The sequence below is a fragment of the Bufo bufo genome, chromosome 2 (genome assembly GCF_905171765.1).
Source record: "Bufo bufo chromosome 2, aBufBuf1.1, whole genome shotgun sequence".
Lineage (NCBI taxonomy): Eukaryota > Metazoa > Chordata > Amphibia > Anura > Bufonidae > Bufo > Bufo bufo.
In genome coordinates this window covers 356,671,423-356,691,256 of record NC_053390.1, presented here as the reverse complement: position 1 = coordinate 356,691,256, position 19,834 = coordinate 356,671,423, and the positions used below count along the sequence as shown (strand labels likewise).

The 19,834-nt window shown below is 42.1% G+C and overlaps 1 protein-coding gene across 2 annotated transcripts in view; it reads right to left on the bottom strand.

The window, feature by feature from the left end:
• VLDLR (very low density lipoprotein receptor) overlaps positions 1 to 19,834 on the bottom strand; it is an 84,446-nt gene that overhangs the window by 29,633 nt on the left and 34,979 nt on the right. For both annotated transcript variants that reach the window (XM_040417118.1, XM_040417117.1), the window contains exons 2-3: positions 3,835 to 3,954; positions 3,422 to 3,544 (exon numbers count right to left, since the gene is read on the bottom strand). In XM_040417118.1, coding sequence (XP_040273052.1) covers positions 3,422 to 3,544; positions 3,835 to 3,954 — 243 coding nt within the window. The remainder of the gene's footprint in view (positions 1 to 3,421; positions 3,545 to 3,834; positions 3,955 to 19,834) is intronic.

The window sequence follows — 19,834 nt, the reverse complement described above, 5'->3', positions numbered from 1 at the left end:
AAAACATCTATTGCTGGAACAAAGGCACATCTTGAAATAAGGTACTAAGTGCTATTAGGCCATGGCTTTACTTCAATAGCGATTATCCTGGTGACAGATTTCCTTTAAAGCTCACCTACAGCAGTGAAGAAAAATGGCTGGGTTGTTATGGAAACCTGGTGTTAAGCTGTGTGTATGTGGAGGCTAATGGCCTGCGAGCTTCTATTGGCAGATATGGGTCATGTGACCAAACTTCTATTGGCTAATGAATTTTTTGGGAATCTCAGGAACGGTACGTCCTAGAGAGCAGAGACCCGATCTAAAACCTTCCCGGACACCTGATGTACCGGTGTGCCAAATTTCACGATTGTAAATGCGACGGTGCGGATTCCTTTAGCGGACATACACTCAGCTTTATACATTCTATAGAGCCACTGTCAAAGGGGTTTACTTTTTCTAGCTGTGTGACTCCTACTTTCACTTGCAGGTCATCTAATAAACCTCATCTCTAAACTACAGAGGTCATAAACACTTAAGCCACTTTCTTATCAGCAAGATAAAAGAAAAAGGAAAAAAAAAAGGCTGGTACCATGGTTAGCCAGTAGAAAACTAGTGTAATGCTCTCATTAAAGAGGACCTGTCACCGCTCGACATGTCTGTTTTAATAGTGTCATGCATTCCCATGTAATAATTCTGGAGCATCTATTCTTATGGCTCTATGTTGTGCCATTCCTCTATTTCTACTAGAAGTTATGAATGAATTGCTATTAGGCTAGGGCTACACGACGACGTCATGAGACACATAGGGCACAACTACACTGCAACATGTGTTGCATATCTTGGATGGATTCTTTGCTACTGTTTCACAGTCGCAGCATGTCACAGTGCGACACCATTGACTATCATTATAAAAATTGCCATGCAACACGTCGTTATGTAGCCCTAGCCTTCATTAACAGTACGGAGGGGTGGTAACATGTTGGGGGCGTGTACCTGCAAAGACTCTCCAATCAGTGCAGGTATTTCCCTCCCCCCCCCCAACTGGAAACCTCCCCTCTGTACCCTTACTGCAGACTGCTAACAATTCATTCATAACTTCTAGTAGAAATAATAGAGGAATGGCACAACATAGAACCATAAGAATTGTTATTACATTGGGAATGCATGAAGCTATTAAAACAGACATGTCAGGAGCGGTGAAAGGTCCTCCTTAAGGGCTCATTTAGACAACTGTATAAATGGAACCGCATCAGTTCCGCAATTTTGCAAAACGGGTGCGGACCCATTCATTTCAATGGGGCCACAAAAGATGCTGACAGCACACAGTCTGCTGTCCGCCTCCGTAGTTCCATTCCGCAGCCCCACAAGAAAGAGAAAAGACTATTCTTGTCCATGGTTGCGGACAAAAATAGTCATTTCCATCATAGTGCCAGCCACGTGCGGTCTACAAAATGTGGAATGCACATGGCTGGTATTCGCGTTTTTGCGGATCCACAATTTGCGGGTCGCAAAACACTACTGAGCCCTAAGAGAAACAAAATAAGAGTATTGCAGGTTGTAGTATGCCTGATGAAGGGACTGGTGATGTCTCAATAGCTTGCCATTTAACATCATTGCTTCTATTTTTGCTAGACATTAAAAAGTTATCAAACCTGCAATACTCTTATTTTGTTTCTTTTAATGAGAGCACTAAACTAGTTTTCAGTAAGATAAGAGGAGTCCGTCTGCTCATGGTCTCCTGGAAAACACAATCCAAATGGTGCTACTAGAGCAGAGATGGCTAACCTCCAGCACTCCAGCTGTGGTGAAACTACAACTCCCAGCATGATCCATTCATTTCATTCATGGAGTTCTGGGAACAGCCAAGCAAGTCAGTTTTACCACAGCTGGAGTGTCGGAGGTTAGCCATCACAGTACTAGAGCACATCAGCCCTGTACAGAGAAAAGAATGCCATATTTTTAATAAAGACCAACTTAGGCTAGTTTCACACTAGCGGCAGCCTTCGCCGGTAGACTGTTCCAGCGGGGGAACAGCGAGCTGCTGGAAGTCCGCTCCGCTCCAGCCCCATTCACTATAACGGGGACTGGGCCGGAGGTCCGGCCACAGCACGGCAAACATGCCGAGAGGCAACAAGAATAAGGCTAGGGCTACACGACGACATGGGTCTCGCAAATATTTTTTATGATAGTCTATGGTGCCGCACTGCGACATGCTGGATGGATTTTTTGCTACTGTCGCAGCGCGACACCATAGACCAGGGGTGGCCAACCTGAGGCTCTCAAGCCGTTGCAAAACTACAATTCCCAGCATGCCCACACTGCCTACAACAGCGTTCAGCCTACAGCAGGGCATGGTGGGAGTTGTAGTTTTACAACATCTAGAGAGCCGCAGGTTGGCCATCCCTGCCATAGACCATTATAATAATCGCGCAACACGTCATCATGTAGTCCTACCCTAAAACTACAACATGTAGAGGCGGTCGGCAGGCTGTTCGCCCGCGGGAGAAGACCACTGATAGTGTAAAAGTAGACAAACTACAGATTGGCGTGGTATTAAAAAGCAGGAAGTGATCAACCCCATATGCAGTGGTGCATCTATACCAGGGGGGCAGAACCTGTACTTGTGGTCCGCTGCTAATGGCAGTCCCCAACAAAAATGCATACAATGGAGGATGCCTGCAGCGGACCACAATGGACATCTTACACAGAATAGCAAATGTGTGGATGTGATAAACAGCGTTTTGTTATATTATAGTGTAAAAGTAGCCTTAAATTATTTTAGCTCAATGAGTGCAATGCTATATAAAAATAAAATAAAATAAAAAAGAAATTGCCCCAAGAGGTGTACATAGCCATTAAGCCATATTCTTACCAGTTTGATAAGAGTTTAACTGAGTGTTTATAAACGGTCAGGAGATCAGAGATAAGGCTTCACATGAGCTGTCAAATGACAGAACTCAGGAAGGACAGTCTGCAAATGGACTGATTTATAACCATCACTGCTAAAACTTTTTATAAGAACCAACTGAGAAAATTCTTAGCCAAAAAGGAATAAAATGCAATCAAAAATTGCCCCAAGATTAACAAGTCAATGTATGCAAGTCGTATTTGCAAGTCTAAAAACAAAAGGTTAGATTTTTGCCCATTTTTATCGATTTGTGCAGGAGCCATCCTTCTGTAACAGATTCCATGGACTTTGAATGAGCATCTGGGGGTTTTACCTTATAGCTAAGGCTCAGTTGTAGTCTAAAGTACGGTACATGTTCTGTCAAGCACCCACTTGAAGAGGTCATCCCATATAAAGCTAATGGCAGCAGCTTTAGTAATTTTACTCACTGTGTCCACCACCATTTCAGAGGTTTTATAGGAGTTTCTGGTTACTGCCCTTGTGTTAATGCCACATTTATAGCGTATATAATAAAAAGAAAAAAACATCACTTACAGCACAGCTCAGGAGTTTCATCAGAGCCATCATCACAGTCTGGGTCTCCATCACACTGCCACCGCTGTGGGACACACTGGCCATTGGTACACACGAAATCAGACTCTGAACAGGTTCTCTTTACTGTGAGCGTAAAGACAAATATATAGTGTAAAAAAAAAAGCTGTGAAATTTATTCAGTTTATAGTGGCCAATAAAAATGGAAGCAAAATGGGTGACAAACGGATGTTAAAGGAGAGATGGCCAGGGAATGGATGCACCCAGATGCAAAATGAGTAGATAACTAATTTTCATGTTTTTAAGTGCATTTTTCACTCACATGAATGTATCCTCATACAAGCTGCACCATTAGTTGCCAACCTAACACTGTCAGATGAAGTTAACAATCAAGCTTCAGTCGTAGCAAGACTTACCACATGAACTTTCATCACTTCCATCTGAGCAATCTTCATCGCCATCACATCGCCACAGAGAAGTAATACAACGTCCATTTCCACACTGAAAATGGGACTCATCACAAAGTGTCTTTGTCCCTTAAAATCAAAATTATATATATTAAAAAATAAATAAATTTGTCTCCCATCTAGAAGGTTCAATAATTTTTTTTTATATACAACATCCAAGGGTCTTTTGTTCAGTCATTTCTTAGGGATCAGATGCACTGGAAGACTCTGCACCCAGTCAGTTATACACATTGTCATTCTAGAGCAGTGTTCTCCATCTGTTGCAAAACTACAACTCCCACCTTGCTTTGAAAGCTGCAGACTGTCAGGAAATGAGTTTTGTAAGAGCTGGAGAACCACAGGTTGGCAAACATAGTTCTAGATTGAGGACTGAATAAACACATCCAACCCCAAAGAGACCAGTTTCAGAAGAGGTGAAAGTGCTGTATTACATCAACAGGTTATCTCGCCAATGACCCCAATAGTTGGTGTGTATAACAAAAGAGCTGTGTGTAATTATCCATCTGATCAATGATCAGATAGTCTGTTAGTGTAATATAGTGTTGTTGTGGGTATCGAAATATTGATACGATACCGGGATTTGACAGATACTAGGCTGCCCTACTGCACAGCCTAGCATCCGAGAACAGGGAGCGCACCGCCGTCAGCACGCTCATGTTCCCTCAGCAGTACAGTGGAGAAGGAGTCACCCTCTCTCCCCCCTGTGCCGCCAATAAGGAGAGGGGCAGGCACACTGCGCCAATAATAGTAAAGGACCTTTCATGGGTCCAAACATTGTAAACTAACTATCAGGATATGTAGAGCGGCGCCCAGGGATCTCACTGCACTTATTCCTGGGCACCGCTCCGTTCGCTATATTCTCCTGCTCTCTGTGCTAATTGCTAGCATCGGAGCAATGGGGAGGAGACTGCCCTTTTTCCCAATGGGCTTTTCCTTCTCCCTGGCTGTAGCGCTGTCCAATCAAAGCACAGAGCATCACAGCCAGGAAGGTGAGTTTTTTTTCTCCATGGCTGTAACGCTAAGCGCTTTGATTGGACATCGCTACAGCCAGGAAGAAGGAACGCCCATTGAGAAAAAGGGCAGTCTCCTCCCCATTGCTCCGATGCTAGCAATTAGCATACAGAGTGGGAGAATATATCTGGGGCCAAAGCGGGTGAACAGAGCGGCGCCCAGGAATAATAGTAAGTGCAGTGAGATCCCTGGGCACCGCTCTACATATCCTGATAGTTTACAATGTTTGGACCCATGAAAGGTCTTTAACCTTTAGTACAGGACCCGGGTGCCGGCAGCAGAATCACATAGCTGGCACCCTGCCTCTGACAGAGCTACTGCCGGCACCCGCCTCCTGTGTTAAAAAGGTTAATCATTGGTGGCGCAGTGCGCCCTCCCCCCCCCCCCCCGCAGTATTAAAAACATTGGTAGCAGTGGCCACAGGGTGCCCTCCCCTCTTCATTGGTGGCAGTTTTGATAGGAGCCCCAGCAGTGTAATCCCGGGGCTCCGATTTGCTACGCTACTGAAGCCCTGGCTGCCATGGTAAGCTCCCTATGCACAGGGCAGCAGGGAGAGTGAAGTCCTATTCACCCTAATAGAGCTCTATTAGGGTGAATAGGACAAGGGATGAAAAGATCCCAGGTTCTAGCCCCTAAGGGGGGAAATAGTAATTAAATAAAAAGTAAAAAACAAAAAACAAAAACATTCAAGTATAAAATCGCCCCCTTTCCCAATTTTACATATAAAATATATAAATAAATATCACATATTACCACATCCAAAAAGTCCAATCTATTAAAATAAAAAAATTCTTATGCGGTGAACAGAAAAAAATTTAAATTAAAAAAATGTGCGCGATTCGCCATTTTTTAAAATGCGGACTGCACGTGGCTTTTTTGGAGTTTTTTTTTTTTTTTGCATGGTATCGAATATCGCAATACTTTATGGTATCGAAATCTAATCAAAATTTGGGTATTGCATCAACCCTAGTGTAATACATCCAAATTATGCAAATTGGATTTAAATGTCAAAGATTTTATTTTATTTTTCAATTAACCTCATGGATGGCATTTGCCTCAAGGCTCTGGATAACTGAAATCAATCTCAATAGAGATTACCAGGTGAGTGCAATTAAAGGAAAACTATTTGAGGATTCCACAAGTTTCAAGCAATATGTGACAAATGATCTCTGCTGCCAAATAGTGCAATGCCTTGGACAAGGTATGAAAACATTAGATATTTCATAGAAACATAGAATGTGTCCGCAGATAAGAACCATTTGGCCCATCTAGTCTGCCCAATATACTAAATACTATGGATAGCCCCTGGCCCTCTTATATGAAGGATGGCCTTATGCCTATCCCATGCATGCTTAAACTCCTTCACTGTATTTGCAGCTACCACTTCTGCAGGAAGGTTATTCCATGCATCCACTACTCAGTAAAGTAAGGCCTCCTGCACATGGCAGTTTCCCCCCCCCCCGTTTACTGGCCTTTTTTGCGTTCCGTATACGGAACCAGTCATTTCAATGGATCCGTAAAAAAAAAAAAAAAAAAAAAGCGCATGTACTCCGTATGCATTCAGTTTCCGTATTTCCGTATGTCCTATTATTGCCCGCAAATCACGTTCCGTGGCTCCATTAAAGTCAATGGGTCCACAAAAAAAACTAAACACATACGGAAATGCATCCGTATGTCTTCAGTTTCGTTTTTTGCTGAACCATCTATTGAAAATGTTATGCCCAGCCCAATTTTATCTATGTAATTACTGTATATGCCATACGGAAAAACGGAACAAAAACGGAAACACAACGGAAACAAAAAACGGAACGGATCCGTGAAAAACAGACCACAAAACACTGAAAAAGCCATACGGTCGTGTGCAATAGACCCAATACTTCCTGATATTACTTTTAAACCTTTGCCCCTCTAATTTAAAACTATGTCCTCTTGTAGCAGTTTTTCTTTTAAATATTCTCTCCTCTTTTACCTTGTTGATTCCCTTTATGTATTTAGAAGTTTCTATCATATCCCCTCTGTCTCGTCTTTCTTCCAAGCTATACATGTTAAGGTCCTTTAATCTTTCCTGGTAGGTTTTATCCTGCAATCCATGTACCAGTTTAGTAGCTCTTCTCTGAACTCTCTCCAAAGTATCAATATCCTTCTGGAGATATGGTCTCCAGTACTGAGCACAATACTCCAAATGAGGTCTCACTAATGCTCTGTAGAGCGGCATGAGCACCTCCCTCTTTCTACTGGTAATTCCTCTCCCTATACACCCAAGCATTCTGCTAGCATTTCCTGCTGCTCTATGACATTGTCTGCCTACCTTTAAGTCTTCTGAAATAATGATCCCTAAATCCCTTTCCTCAGATACTGAGGTTAGGACTGTATCACTGATTTTATATTCTGCTCTTGGGTTTTTACGTCCCAGGTGCATTATCTTGCACTTATCAACATTCAATTTTAGTTGCCAGATTTTTGACCATTCCTCTAGTTTTCCTAAGTCCTTTTCCATTTGGTGTATCCCTCCAGGAACATCAACCCTGTTACAAATCTTTGCGTCATCAGCAAAAAGACACCTTACCATCGAGGCCTTCTGCAATTTTGCTGATAAAGATATTAAACAATATGGGTCCCAGAACAGATCTTTGAGGTACCCCACTGGTAACAAGACCTTGGTCTGAATATACTCCATTGACTACAACCCTCTGTTGCCTGTCCCTCAGCCACTGCCTAATCCATTCAACAATATGGGAGTCCAAGCCCAAAGACTGCACTTTATTGATAAGCCTTCTATGTGGGACAGTATCAAAAGCCTTACTAAAGTCTAGATAAGCGATGTCTACTGCACCTCCACCATCTATTATTTTAGTCACCCAATCAAAAAAAAAAAAATCAATAAGATTAGTTTGACATGATCTTCCTGAAGTAAACCCATGCTGTTTTTCATCTTTCAATCCATGGGATTTTAGATGTTCCACAATCCTCTCCTTAAGTATGGTTTCCATTAATTTCCCCACTATTGAGGTCAGGCTTACTAGCCTATAGTTGCCAGATTCCTCCCTACTACCTTTCTTGTGAATGGGCACAACATTTGCTAATTTCCAATCTTCTGGGACGACTCCTGTTGCCAGTGATTGGTTAAATAAATCTGTTAATGGTTTTGCTAGTTCACCGCTGAGCTCTTAATAGCTTTGGGTGTATCCCATCAGGCCCCTGTGACTTATTTGTATTAATTTTAGACAGCTGACTTAGAACCTCTTCCTCTAAAGACACATGCATCAAAAGATTCATTAGTCTTCTTTCCTAACTGAGGTCCTTCTCCTTCATTTTCCTTTGTAAAAACTGAACAGAAGTATTCATTGAGGCAGTCAGCTAGTTCTTTATCTTCTTCCATATACCTTCCTTTTTGTTTTTAATTTGGTAATTCCTTGTTTTAGTTTCCTTTTTTCATTTATGTATCTGAAGAATGCCTTCTCGCCTTATTTCCCTGACTGAGCTAATTTCTCTTCTGCCTGTGCTTTAGAAGCTCTTATAACTTGTTTGGCCTCTCTGCCTAATCTTATAAATTTGTCTGTCATCCTCGTTTTTTTTTTATAATTCCTAAATGCTATTTTTGTTTAATGATTTTGGCCACTTCTGCCGAGTCCCATAGTGGTCGCTTCCTTTTTTTGCTTTTACTGACAAGCCTAATGCAATTTTCTGTTGCCTTCAATAGTGCCACTTTTAAGTAGTCCCATTTCTCCTGGACTCCAATGAAACTGTTCCAGTCTGATAGGGACTCGTATACCACTAATCTAATTTTAGAAAAGTCAGTTTTTCTAAAAATCTAAAACTTTTGTTTTTGTGTGGTGTGTCTCAGTCACTGTACTTCTAGTATACCACACTGACTGGTGATCACTAGATCCCAAGCTTTCCCCTACAGTAATATCAGATACCAAATTCCCATTTGTGAATACTAAATCTAAAATGGCCTCCTTCCGGGTTGGCTCCACAACTACTTGCTGTAGAGATAATCCCAGTAGGGAATTTAGAATATCTGTACTCCTGGCAGAACTAGCCATTTTGGTTTTCCAGTTTACATCTGGAAGATTGAAGTCTCCCATAATGATAACATCCCCCTTCAATGTCATTTTAGCCATTTCCTCAACTAGTAGATCATCTAATTCATTGACTTGGCTAGGTGGTCTATATATCACACCTACACGAGTTACCTTATGATTATCAAGCTGCACGGTAACCCAAACTGACTCTAAATTGTTCTCGCTAACTTGTATCAAATTAGATTTTATGCTGTCTTTCACATACAGGACCACCCCTCCCCCCTTCTTGCCTTCTGTCTTTCCTGTACAGAGAGAACCCTGGTATTGATATATCCCAGTCATTACTCCCCTTGAACCACGTCTCAGTAACAGCCACTACATCTATATTCTCAGATGCCATTATAGCCTCAAGTTCATTGATCTTATTCCCTAGACTGCGAGCATTTGTAGAGAAGACTGAGCTTGTCATTTCTTAACCTTTGTGCTACTGGCCTCTTCTGGCATTGTTCCGGGGGGCAGTTGGACTGCTGGATTATCACTCTTTTGCTCCCCTTTCCTAGTGTAATGTGATCTTTATACTGTGAAAAGATTTGCGGCAGATTCAGAACACAGACTGGTTTGTGCAGATAAAGGCATAATGAGGAAGGTTTCTGCCAGACAAAATCCTCGGATTAAGAGAGCAGCTGCTAAAATGCCATTCCAAAGCAGCAAACAGGTATCTGAAGCTACTGGTGCCTCTGGAGTCCCAAACCTCAAGGCGTAGGTTCCCCCAGAGGCTTGCAGTTATGCATAAACCTACTGTTAGACCATCCCTAACCAGCGCTCACAAGCAGAAACAGTTGCACTGGGCCCAGACACACATGAAGACTAATTTTCAAATAGTTTATTTACTGATGAGTCCAGTGCAACCCTGGACGGAGTAGTGGATGGTTGGCCACCATGTCCTAACAACGCTGCGACATCAGCAAGGAGGTGGCGGAGGCATGTTTTGGGACTGAATCAGAGCTGGTAGGCCCCTTTAGGGTCCATGAGTTAGACTGACCACTTTTTTTTTTTTTACCATGGAACAAAGTCATTGGCTTCTATGGGCATAAAAAAAAAAAAAAAAAAGGAGAAACTCCTGGTGTAGTCATCATCCACCCTTGACCTCAACCATATTGAGAACTTTGAGTATCCTCAAGCAAAAGATTTGAGGGTAGGAGGGCAGTTATCAAAAAAGCAGCTCCTGGAGGCTATTCTGACCCTGCAAAGAAATTAAAGCAGACACTCTCCAAAAACTCACAAGTTCAATGGATGTAAATAGTGAAGTTGATATCAAAGAATGGGTCAACAATGCTTTTGATTTCAGTAAATGTGACATATATGCTGCAAATTCAACAAATTATTTCTTTACAACTTATAAAGTGGTTTCAAACACTGCTGTGCATAATTTGCTACAACACAAGTAAATTATTTGACTAAGTTTATATCATACACCTCAGAGTACAGCAAAATTTAGGTTTTCGAGAAAAACCAATTGGGTCACACCTACAAAGTGGGGCAGTTAGTATTCTAAGGCCCCTTTCACACAGGCGAGATTTCCGCACGAGATATGGGTGGTCACAGGGTGCAGTCTACGGTGGGGGGCTGGGACACAGGAACATCACCCTTGGATGAACACCATTTCAGGAGCAAGTTAAGTTATATGTGTGCATGTATACAAGTATAATATCCCAGTAGACTTTATATGTGTACATAGATATTTGTAGTCTGCAATTGTATTACCAGTAGATTATATATGCTGTTTATGCACAAGTCTATGTACATGTACTAATGGTCAGGTACTGGATGTGAGTTGGTTAGAAGAGTAGATCCAGTACGATGTAAATTGGTGGACTCTGGATATACTGTATATACATACACATTAGCCACATTTGCTTAGCATCCAGGGAGGGCAGGAACAGAGGTGGCCGTGTGTGGTTGTGTCCTCTAAGTATAATGTCCATTGCTTTGTCATCTCTATGTTATCAGTAAACTATTTTTATATATAAGTATCTGCGAGGGTTGTGTGTTGCTCCTGGGGTATATGAAGGACTAGAAGAGGTAATACACAGAATAAAAATCTGGTTGTATGGGAAACAAGGGCAACCTGCTAGGAATAGAATAGAAGGGACAGAAAATGGAGATGTACATAAATCGCAAATTTCCAACAAGCAAAAGTCCCCTCATCAGTCTCTGAGCATGAAAGCCTGGAGGGTTCTTGAGTGAGCCTGAGCCCATTTTACTGCTGGGATAGCTGAGGACATTAGACCCAAGATTTTCATTATTGATCTGATTGTCACTCTTGATTTGCTGCGGAACAGCGTAAATTCTTGTTTGATAGTCTGGACTTTTTCCTGTGGGAGGAAGGTCCTCATGAGGCTTGAATCCAGTAGCATTCCTAAGAAGATCTTCCTTTTTTCGGGCTGGAGGTCTGACTTTTCTATGTTTATCAGCCACCCCAGATCTGTTAGGCTTTGCTTCACTATTTCTATCTGTTCTAATAGGAGACTTTCCGATGCAGCTGCTATAAGGAAGTCGTCTAAGTACGGCACAACTAATATGCCCCTTAGATGAAGATCCGCTATCACCTCTGCCATCACTTTGGAGAAGACTCTTGGTGCTGACGTAATGCCGAAAGGAAGGACCTGGAATTGATAGTGGAGTACCACCGAACCCTGTTGTACTGAAAATCTTAGGAATTTCTGATGCTCTCTGCAGACTGGAATGTGGTAATACGAGTCGGTAAGGTCCAGGGTTGCCATAAAGGTGTTTCTCTGTAATAGATTTATGGTGGATTTTATGCTCTCCATCTTGAACCGTTTGTAGAGTAGATGTTGGTTCAGTCCCTTTAAGTTTATAATGGCTCTGTATGAGCCGTTCGGTTTTTTGACTAAAAATAAGAGGGAATAATAACCTGTTCCCTGTTCTGCTAGGGGAACTGACACTATAGCTTCTTTTTGTAACAGGATTTTTACCTGATCTAGTATTAGAGCTTGGACTGGACCGGCTTTTTTGGTGATGTGGAACACCTCCTGGGGAAGAGTGGAAAACTCCAACTTTAGGCCTGATGAGACTACGTCCAAAACCCATGGGGAATTGGAGATATTCTCCCAGGCTGGAAGGAAGTACTTCAGTCTTCCTCCTACCCTGCATCTGGTGTCATTGCTTTGATGACCTTTGGGAGGAGTCAGAGGGGTTGAATAAAAAAACCTCGACCTCTTCCTCTTCCCGAACGCCACCGGGGGGAAAAATCCTCTTTTGATCTTGTCTGCCCCTAGATGTGGGAAAAAACCGTCTGACGAAAATTCTTTTGTTCCGAGGGAGACCCCTTCTTTCTGTCTGTGGCTTTTTCAAGGATGTCGTCCAGAACTGATCCGAACATCCTATCACCTTCGCAGGGGATGCCGCATCACCTGACCAGGACCTAAGCCACACCGCCCTTCTGGTAGAGTTTGAGAGGGCCGCAGACCTGGCTGCTAACTTAATAGAGTCGACCGAGGCATCGGCCAAAAAATTTGCTGACTGTTTAAGAACTGGAAGAGAAGCTAAAATATCCTCTCTAGGGGTTCCTGATACTAGGTGCTCCTCCAGCTGGCTTAACCAGATAGACATAGATCTGGCTGTATACGCTGCGGCTACGCTAGGTCTAAGGATGGACATGGAAGCCTCCCAAGATTTTTTTTAGTAGGGCCTCGCTTCTCTTATCCATTGGGTCCTTTAAGAGACCTAAATCCTCAAAGGGTAAGGCTGACTTTTTTGTAATTTTTGCTACGGGAGCATCCACCTTAGGACATTTGTCCCAAGAGGACGTATCTTCCTCAAAGGGATATTTTCTTTTTAGGACCCTAGATACGCTAGGTCTCTTTTCCACATCGGTCCACTCCTTATTAATTAACTTTATAATATTAGAGTGGAGGGGGAACACCCTCTTCCTTTTTTCTCCTAAGCCCTTAAACATTAAATCCTGTATAGTCTTGGACTGTTTAGACTCCTCTAGGTTTAGAGTTGCCCTAATGGTCTTCAATAATACTTCGGTCTCCTCAATGGAACAAAGAGGTTTCCCGTACTCATCTTCAGAGGAAAGAGCTTCAGACTCTGAGAGCTCCCCTTCATCAAAGTCCTCTTCCTGATATTCCGACTCTAAAGTCGCGGGTATCGCCGTCATAGAAGTAGAAGGCTTCTGGGACGTAGCAGCTAGTCTTTGATCCACAGCGCTGGTTACTTCATCCTTAATAATATTTCTAATATTATCCAATAAGGAAGGGGACTCTTCTGCCACAATCTTTTCCAAACACTTGGCACAAAGGGCTTTTTTATAACACTTTTTGACACGCTGGGCCTCTGACTTCTGAACTTCCCTGACCTATATTAGATATAAGTCAGAAAATTTGTTTAATAAACTAAGGGGGGCTGCCTAATCTGTAGAAAGGGAGAGGTACAGTCCCTTATCCAGTGCAGAAGGTCAGAAAACCTAAACCCCACAGTGAATCACAGCAAGATAGTACATTCATCATTTCCCTCCAGAGGAGGGTAGCTTACCGGGCTGCCGGTCTTAGAAGGATCCGAGGGTCTGCGCATCGCGTCCTCTCCTGATGCCGACATGCTGATCTCAGGACGCCGCCGATTCCCGCCGCTTTTTTGAATCTGAGCAGGGAAGTGACGTCAAACTCCGGCGCCTGTGAGCTCCGCTCACGTGACCCGCGATCCTGTGGCTTCCTTCTTGCGATACCAGTGAGGAAGCGCTGCCCGGGGCTGCCTCCACCGGAGGACTTGTGCCTGGGAGACAGGGAGAACCACACCGCAGTCCCGTGATCCTGCTCCTCTAACGACCTGCCGGCAATCCTGCTGATGGGTGAAAGAAATCCCACCAGCGAAAAGAAACTCCACGTCTTGCTCACAGAGGGACAGGAAACAACTGGAGCAGGTAAGGGGAGGGGAGTATTTAAAGATCTCCACGTTGTTTCCTGTCCCTGGGGAGGCGGGGTATCCTCCTGTCGTGCCGCTGTGGGGGTGTTAGGAAAATGAAACTTTATTTTCACAGCCAAGTGTTTCCAAATTCTGTATAACACTTAGGCGGTCAAAGTGCTCAGACCCCCCATTAATATATTCTTTAAGGGGTGTAGTTTCCAAAATGGGTTCACTTTGAGGGTTTTCACTATAGGGGTACATCAGAGTCTCTTCAAATACAAAATGGTGCCTAAAAACCATTCTAGAAAATCTGCCTCCCAAATCCATATGGCACCATTCTTTCTAAAACACTGCCATGTGCCCATAGAGCAGTTTACCACCACATATGGGGTACTTTTGTAAACTGAAGAATGAGTAATGTATATTGGTTTATTTTGCGGTTAAGGGGAAAAAAATAAATAAATACCACAGGGCTATGCAACTCAGAATTGCTAAATGGCAACAAGACTTTGTAGTCTTGTCACCATTTGCGCCTAGACCTTCCACTGCTCTGCCGCTTTCACATTAAACTGACATGGCACACACTGCTGTCAGCGCGTGCCATGTTCTTCTCAACAGGGACAGGTGAGAAGGAGGCAGTCCCTTCCCCCCTGCTGCCACCAATGGGCTGATAGAAGCAAGGAGGAGGGGAGGGGCTGTGGCCACTGCACCAATGAATAAAGTTTATGCTTATTACAAACGCAGGCTGCGCTGCAGGTGCCGGCCATATCCCATACCCGGCACCCAGCCTCTGACTGCGCGCTGCGATCAGCGATATTTAAAAATCTATGCGGTGAACGCCACAACACAAAAAAGGAAAAAAAAAAAAAAAGTGCAATTTGCCATTTTTTTGTAACCAAAAATTAGGTTAGGACTGTTCTATTAATCTGGAATTCACGCTGCTTTTTTTTTCACGTGGTATAGAGTATCGCAATACTTTATGGTATCGAAATAGTCAAAATTTGGGTATCGTGACAACCCTAGGGTAAGACGTAATTATATGCATTTTAAATTTGGAGACTAAAAATGTAAATTTGGCTCCTAAATTTTTCAGGTTAAAGGGCTCTCATATTTTTTTAGTCTGGAGCCCTGTACCAAAAAAAAAAACAAAAAAAAAAAACAAAAAAAACACATTTTGAAATTTCACCTCCATTTTCCTTTAATTCTTGTGGAACACCGCAAAGGTTAATACAGTTTGTAACAGTTTTGAATTTGAGGGGTGGAGTTTCTAAAATGGGGTTATTTATGGGTGGTTTCCATTAGGTAAGCCCCTCAAAATCATGTTAACTGAATTGGTGCTTAAAATGGTTTTGAAAGTTGTTGAAAATTTGCTTCTAATATTCAAAGCCTTAAAAAAAAAAAAAAAAAAAATTGGAAATTCTAATTTAGAAAATTGTGAATTTATGTTTTTGCTGAATTTTTGATTATTTTATGAATACAGTAAAAGGTGAAATATAGACTTAAAATTTACCACCGTCCTGAAGTACAATGTGTCACGAGAAAACAATCAGAATATCTTAGATAAGTAAAAGTGTTCCAAAGTTATTACCACATAAAGGGACATTCCAGATTATTATTATTATATATATATATATATATATATATATATTTTTTAAAGGATTTAAGGTTAAAAGTGGCTCGGTACTGAAAGCATGCTGTAGCTTTTTAACAGGAGTTTGGACATTTTTCTATAGCGGAAAAATGTCAAAGTATTCTACTGTTTTACTGGGAGGGGGGGAAGCCACATAAAATTCAAGTGAATGGTGAGGAGCTGCACTTAGGCCACATGACTGATGATTGTGATGTCACTGGCCTAGGCTAAGCAGCAAGAAGGCAGCGGCACTAAGGAGCGCTGGTGCCTTCTCAAACAGCTGATAAGTAGGGGTCCCGGGTAAGGCTACTTTCACACCTGCGTTAGGTGCGGATCCGTCTGGTATCTGCACAGACGGATCCGCACCTATAATGCAAACGCTTAGATCCATTCAGAACGGATCTGTTTGCATTACCATGAACAAAAAAAACCTAACATTTTTTTCTTTTTGTTCATGATAATGCAAACGGATCCGTTTTGACTTTACATTGAAAGTCAATGGGGGACAGATCCGTTTGAAAATTGAGCCACACTGTGTCAACTTCAAACGGATCCGTCCCCATTGACTTACATTGTAAGTCTGGACGGATCCGTTTGCCTCCGCACGGCCAGGCGGACACCCGAACGCTGCAAGCTGCGTTCAGGTGTCCGCCTGCTGAGCGGAGGACAAACGGTGCCAGACTGATGCATTCTGAGCGGATCCGCATCCACTCAGAATGCATTAGGGCTGGACGGATCCGTTCGGGGCCGCTTGTGAGAGCCTTCAAACGGAGCTCACAAGCGGAGCCCCGAACGCTAGTGAGAAAGTAGCCCAACAAAGCCCCACTGATGAGATGACGATGAGTTACAAAGAGTCAGATAACCCCTTTAATATCAGTAGACAGACCAGTTAATTTCAGCTGCACTACTAAGGCTCCATTCACACGTCGGTGGTGTGTTGCGGACCCGCAACACACCCGCCCAGCACCCCTATAGAAATGCCTATTCTTGTCCGCAACCTGCGGACAAGAATAGGACATGTTCTATCTTTTGTGTGCTGTCCGCATCCATTCCGTCCCCATAGAAAATGAATGGGTCCGCACCCGTTCCGCAAAATTGCGGAACGGATGCGGACGTGTGAATGGAGCCTAATTAATTTTGCCAAATGAGCAGACAAGACAGACCACAGAATTTTATGGTATACTTAATACTCTTGTAAAACAAGTGTCACACAGCATTTCCTTTAGGGCTCATGCACACTGTTTAGAGTTCAGTATACTGGCAGTTTTTATTAGTTCAGTATGCGTTACTTATACTGAACCATACATTTCAATGGGTCAGAAAAAAAAAAAGTCTGTGTGCATTCCGTTTCTCCGTTCAAAGATAAAACATGTCCTATTGCCTGCAAATCATGTTCCGTGGCTCCATTCAAGTCAATGGGTCAGAAAAAAAAAAAAATTAAAAAGGAACACATACGGAATTGTACTCCATAGCCATTTTTGCGGAACCATCTATTAGAAATTTTATGCCCAGTCAATTTTTTGGGTAATTACTGTATACGCCATACGGAAAAACGGAACCTGAAACGCTACAAAAAAACAAAACAAAAACGGATCCGTTAAAAAACAGCCCGCAAAACACTGAAAAAGCCATACGGTCGTGTGCATGAGCCCTTAGGCAGAGCCAAGGTGGCAGGCGCAAACAGCCATGTGATAACAGACTCCAACCCTCCTTCGCCAGCCCTGTTCACTTGTAAAGTTCTCACCATTAAGGGTCCATTCACACGTCCGCAATTTTGCGGAACGAAATTCATTTCTATGGGGCAACACGATGTGCTGCCCGGATAAGGAATTGCAGACCCGGAAGTCCGCAATTCCGTTCCCAAAAAAAAAAATATAGAACATGTCCTATTCTTGTCCGCAATTGCAGACATATTCTATTAGTGCCGGCAATGTGCGGTCCGCAAAATGCAGAACGCACATTGCTGTGGTCCGTGTTTTGCGGATCCGCAAAACACACACGGATGTGTGAATGGACCCTAACAGTTTGAGAATTTGGCAATCGACATTCTCATCTGTTAGAGGCTCATTTTTACTAATGTGACTGTGCCAAATATCTGCCTAAAAAGTGGGGGGTAAACTAGTGCATCTAGGGTTTCTACACCAAAGGAAAAAACTTGTGGTCCAGCTTCCCATAAAAACTACACAGATTTGTAATATACAGCGACATCTCCCTGTATTAAATTTTGATCAGGAGTGGAAAGGGATAGTCAAAGCATGGCCCGCAGAGCAACTCCACGCATGTGTTAACTACAGGGGGCAGTCATGTACAGTTCTTTTAGTATATTCTAACCTGAAGCGTCCCCATCACCATGGGAACGCCTCTGTGTTAGAATATACTGTCGGATTTGAGTTTCACGATGTAACTCAAATCAGACAGTATATTCTAACATAGAGGCGTTCCCATGGTGATGGGGACGCTTCAAGTTAAAATATACCATCGGATTGGAGAAAACTCCGATCCGATGGTATATTAACTCCTGACTTTACATTGAAAGTCAATGGGGGACGGATCCGTTTGAAATTGCACCATATTGTGTCAACGTCAAACGGATCCGTCCCCATTGACTTGCATTGTAATTCAGGACGCACGGCCAGGCGGACACCAAAACGACTTTTTTTTCATGTCCGTGGATCCTCCAAAAATCAAGGAAGACCCACGGACGAAAAAACGGTCACGGATCACGGAAAAACGGAACCCCGTTTTGCAGCCCGCGAAAAAAATACGGTTGTGTGCATGAGGCCCAAGTGTAAAGTGAAAATACAGTACACTATATAGTGTACTGTATTATACAGACATCAGACCCACTGGATCTTCAAGAACCAAGTGGGTCTGGGTCAAAACATTAAAGAAAAAAAACAAACAAAAAAAAACAAAAAAAAAAAAAAAAAACACACATTTATCACTGATTAAAAATAAAATGCACTACACATCTTTGATATCACCGCGTCCGTAATGACAGTTTCATAGATCAGGTCATGTTACTTCCCCCACACGGTGAATGCCATATAAAAAAAAAAAAATAATTTAAAAAATGAAATTTTGCCTAAAAGGTTAATAAAAGTGATAGTCGTATGTATGCCAAAATGGTACCAAATTGGCACCTCATCCTGCAAAAAATTAGCCCCTACATGAGACAATCGCCCCAAAAAGTAAAAAAATAAAATATATATATATATATATATATATATATATAATATCTATCTATATCTCAGACTATGGAGACACTAAAACATGATTTTTTTTCTCTAAAATGCTGTTATGGTGTTAAAGTAAAATAAAAAAAATAAAATAAATACCTTCTACATATTATTAGATATCGCCGTGTCCGTAAGAACCTGCTATATAAAAATATCATGACCCAACCCTTCAGGTAAATACCATAAATAAAAAATAAAATAAAAAAATAAAAAGTGTAAAAAAAGCCTTTGTCACCTCACATCACAAAAAGCGTAATAGCAAGCGATCAAAAAGTTTTATGCCTTCCAAAATAGTACCAAACCGCCATCTCATCCCGCAAAAAATGAGCCCCTACATAGGACAAAATCGCCCAAAAAAATAAGATATGGCTCAGACTATGGAGACCTTAAAACATGAATTTTTTTTTGTTTCAAAGATGATAGCGTAAAACTTAAAAGTATACATATTTAGTAGTATCGCCACGTCCGTAAAAACCTGCTCTATAAAAAAACACCACATGACCTAACCCCTCAGGTAAACAGCAAAAAAAAAAAAAAAAAAAAATTATATTAGTGTCAAGCCATTTTGTCACCTTACATCACAAAAAGTGTAATAGCAAGTGACCAAAATGTCATATGCACCCCCCAAGATAGTGCCAATCAAACCAACATCTCATCCCGCAAAAAATGAGCCCCTACATAAGACAGTTGCAAAAAAGAAAAAAGCTTTCAGAATGTGGAGACTAAAATAAAAAATTTTCAAAAATTCTTGATTATGTAAAACTGAAACAAAACCCCCCAAAAAGTAGTCATATTTGGCAGTCACGTCCGTAACCACCTGCTCTATAGAAATAGCACACGATCTAACCTGTCAGATCAACGATTTAAATAAGTCCCAAAACAGCTATTTTTTTGGCAATTTTCCATTTTAATCCATTTTTCCAGTAACAAAGCAGTAACAGCCAAACAAAACTCAATATTTCCCCGATTCTGTAGTTTGCAGAAACACCCCATATGTGGTCGTAAACTGCTGTGTGGCCAAACGGCAGGGCACAAAAGGAGGGGAACGCCATATGGTTTTTGAAAGGCAGATTTTGCTGGACTGGTTTTTGACACCATGTCCCATTTGAAGCCCC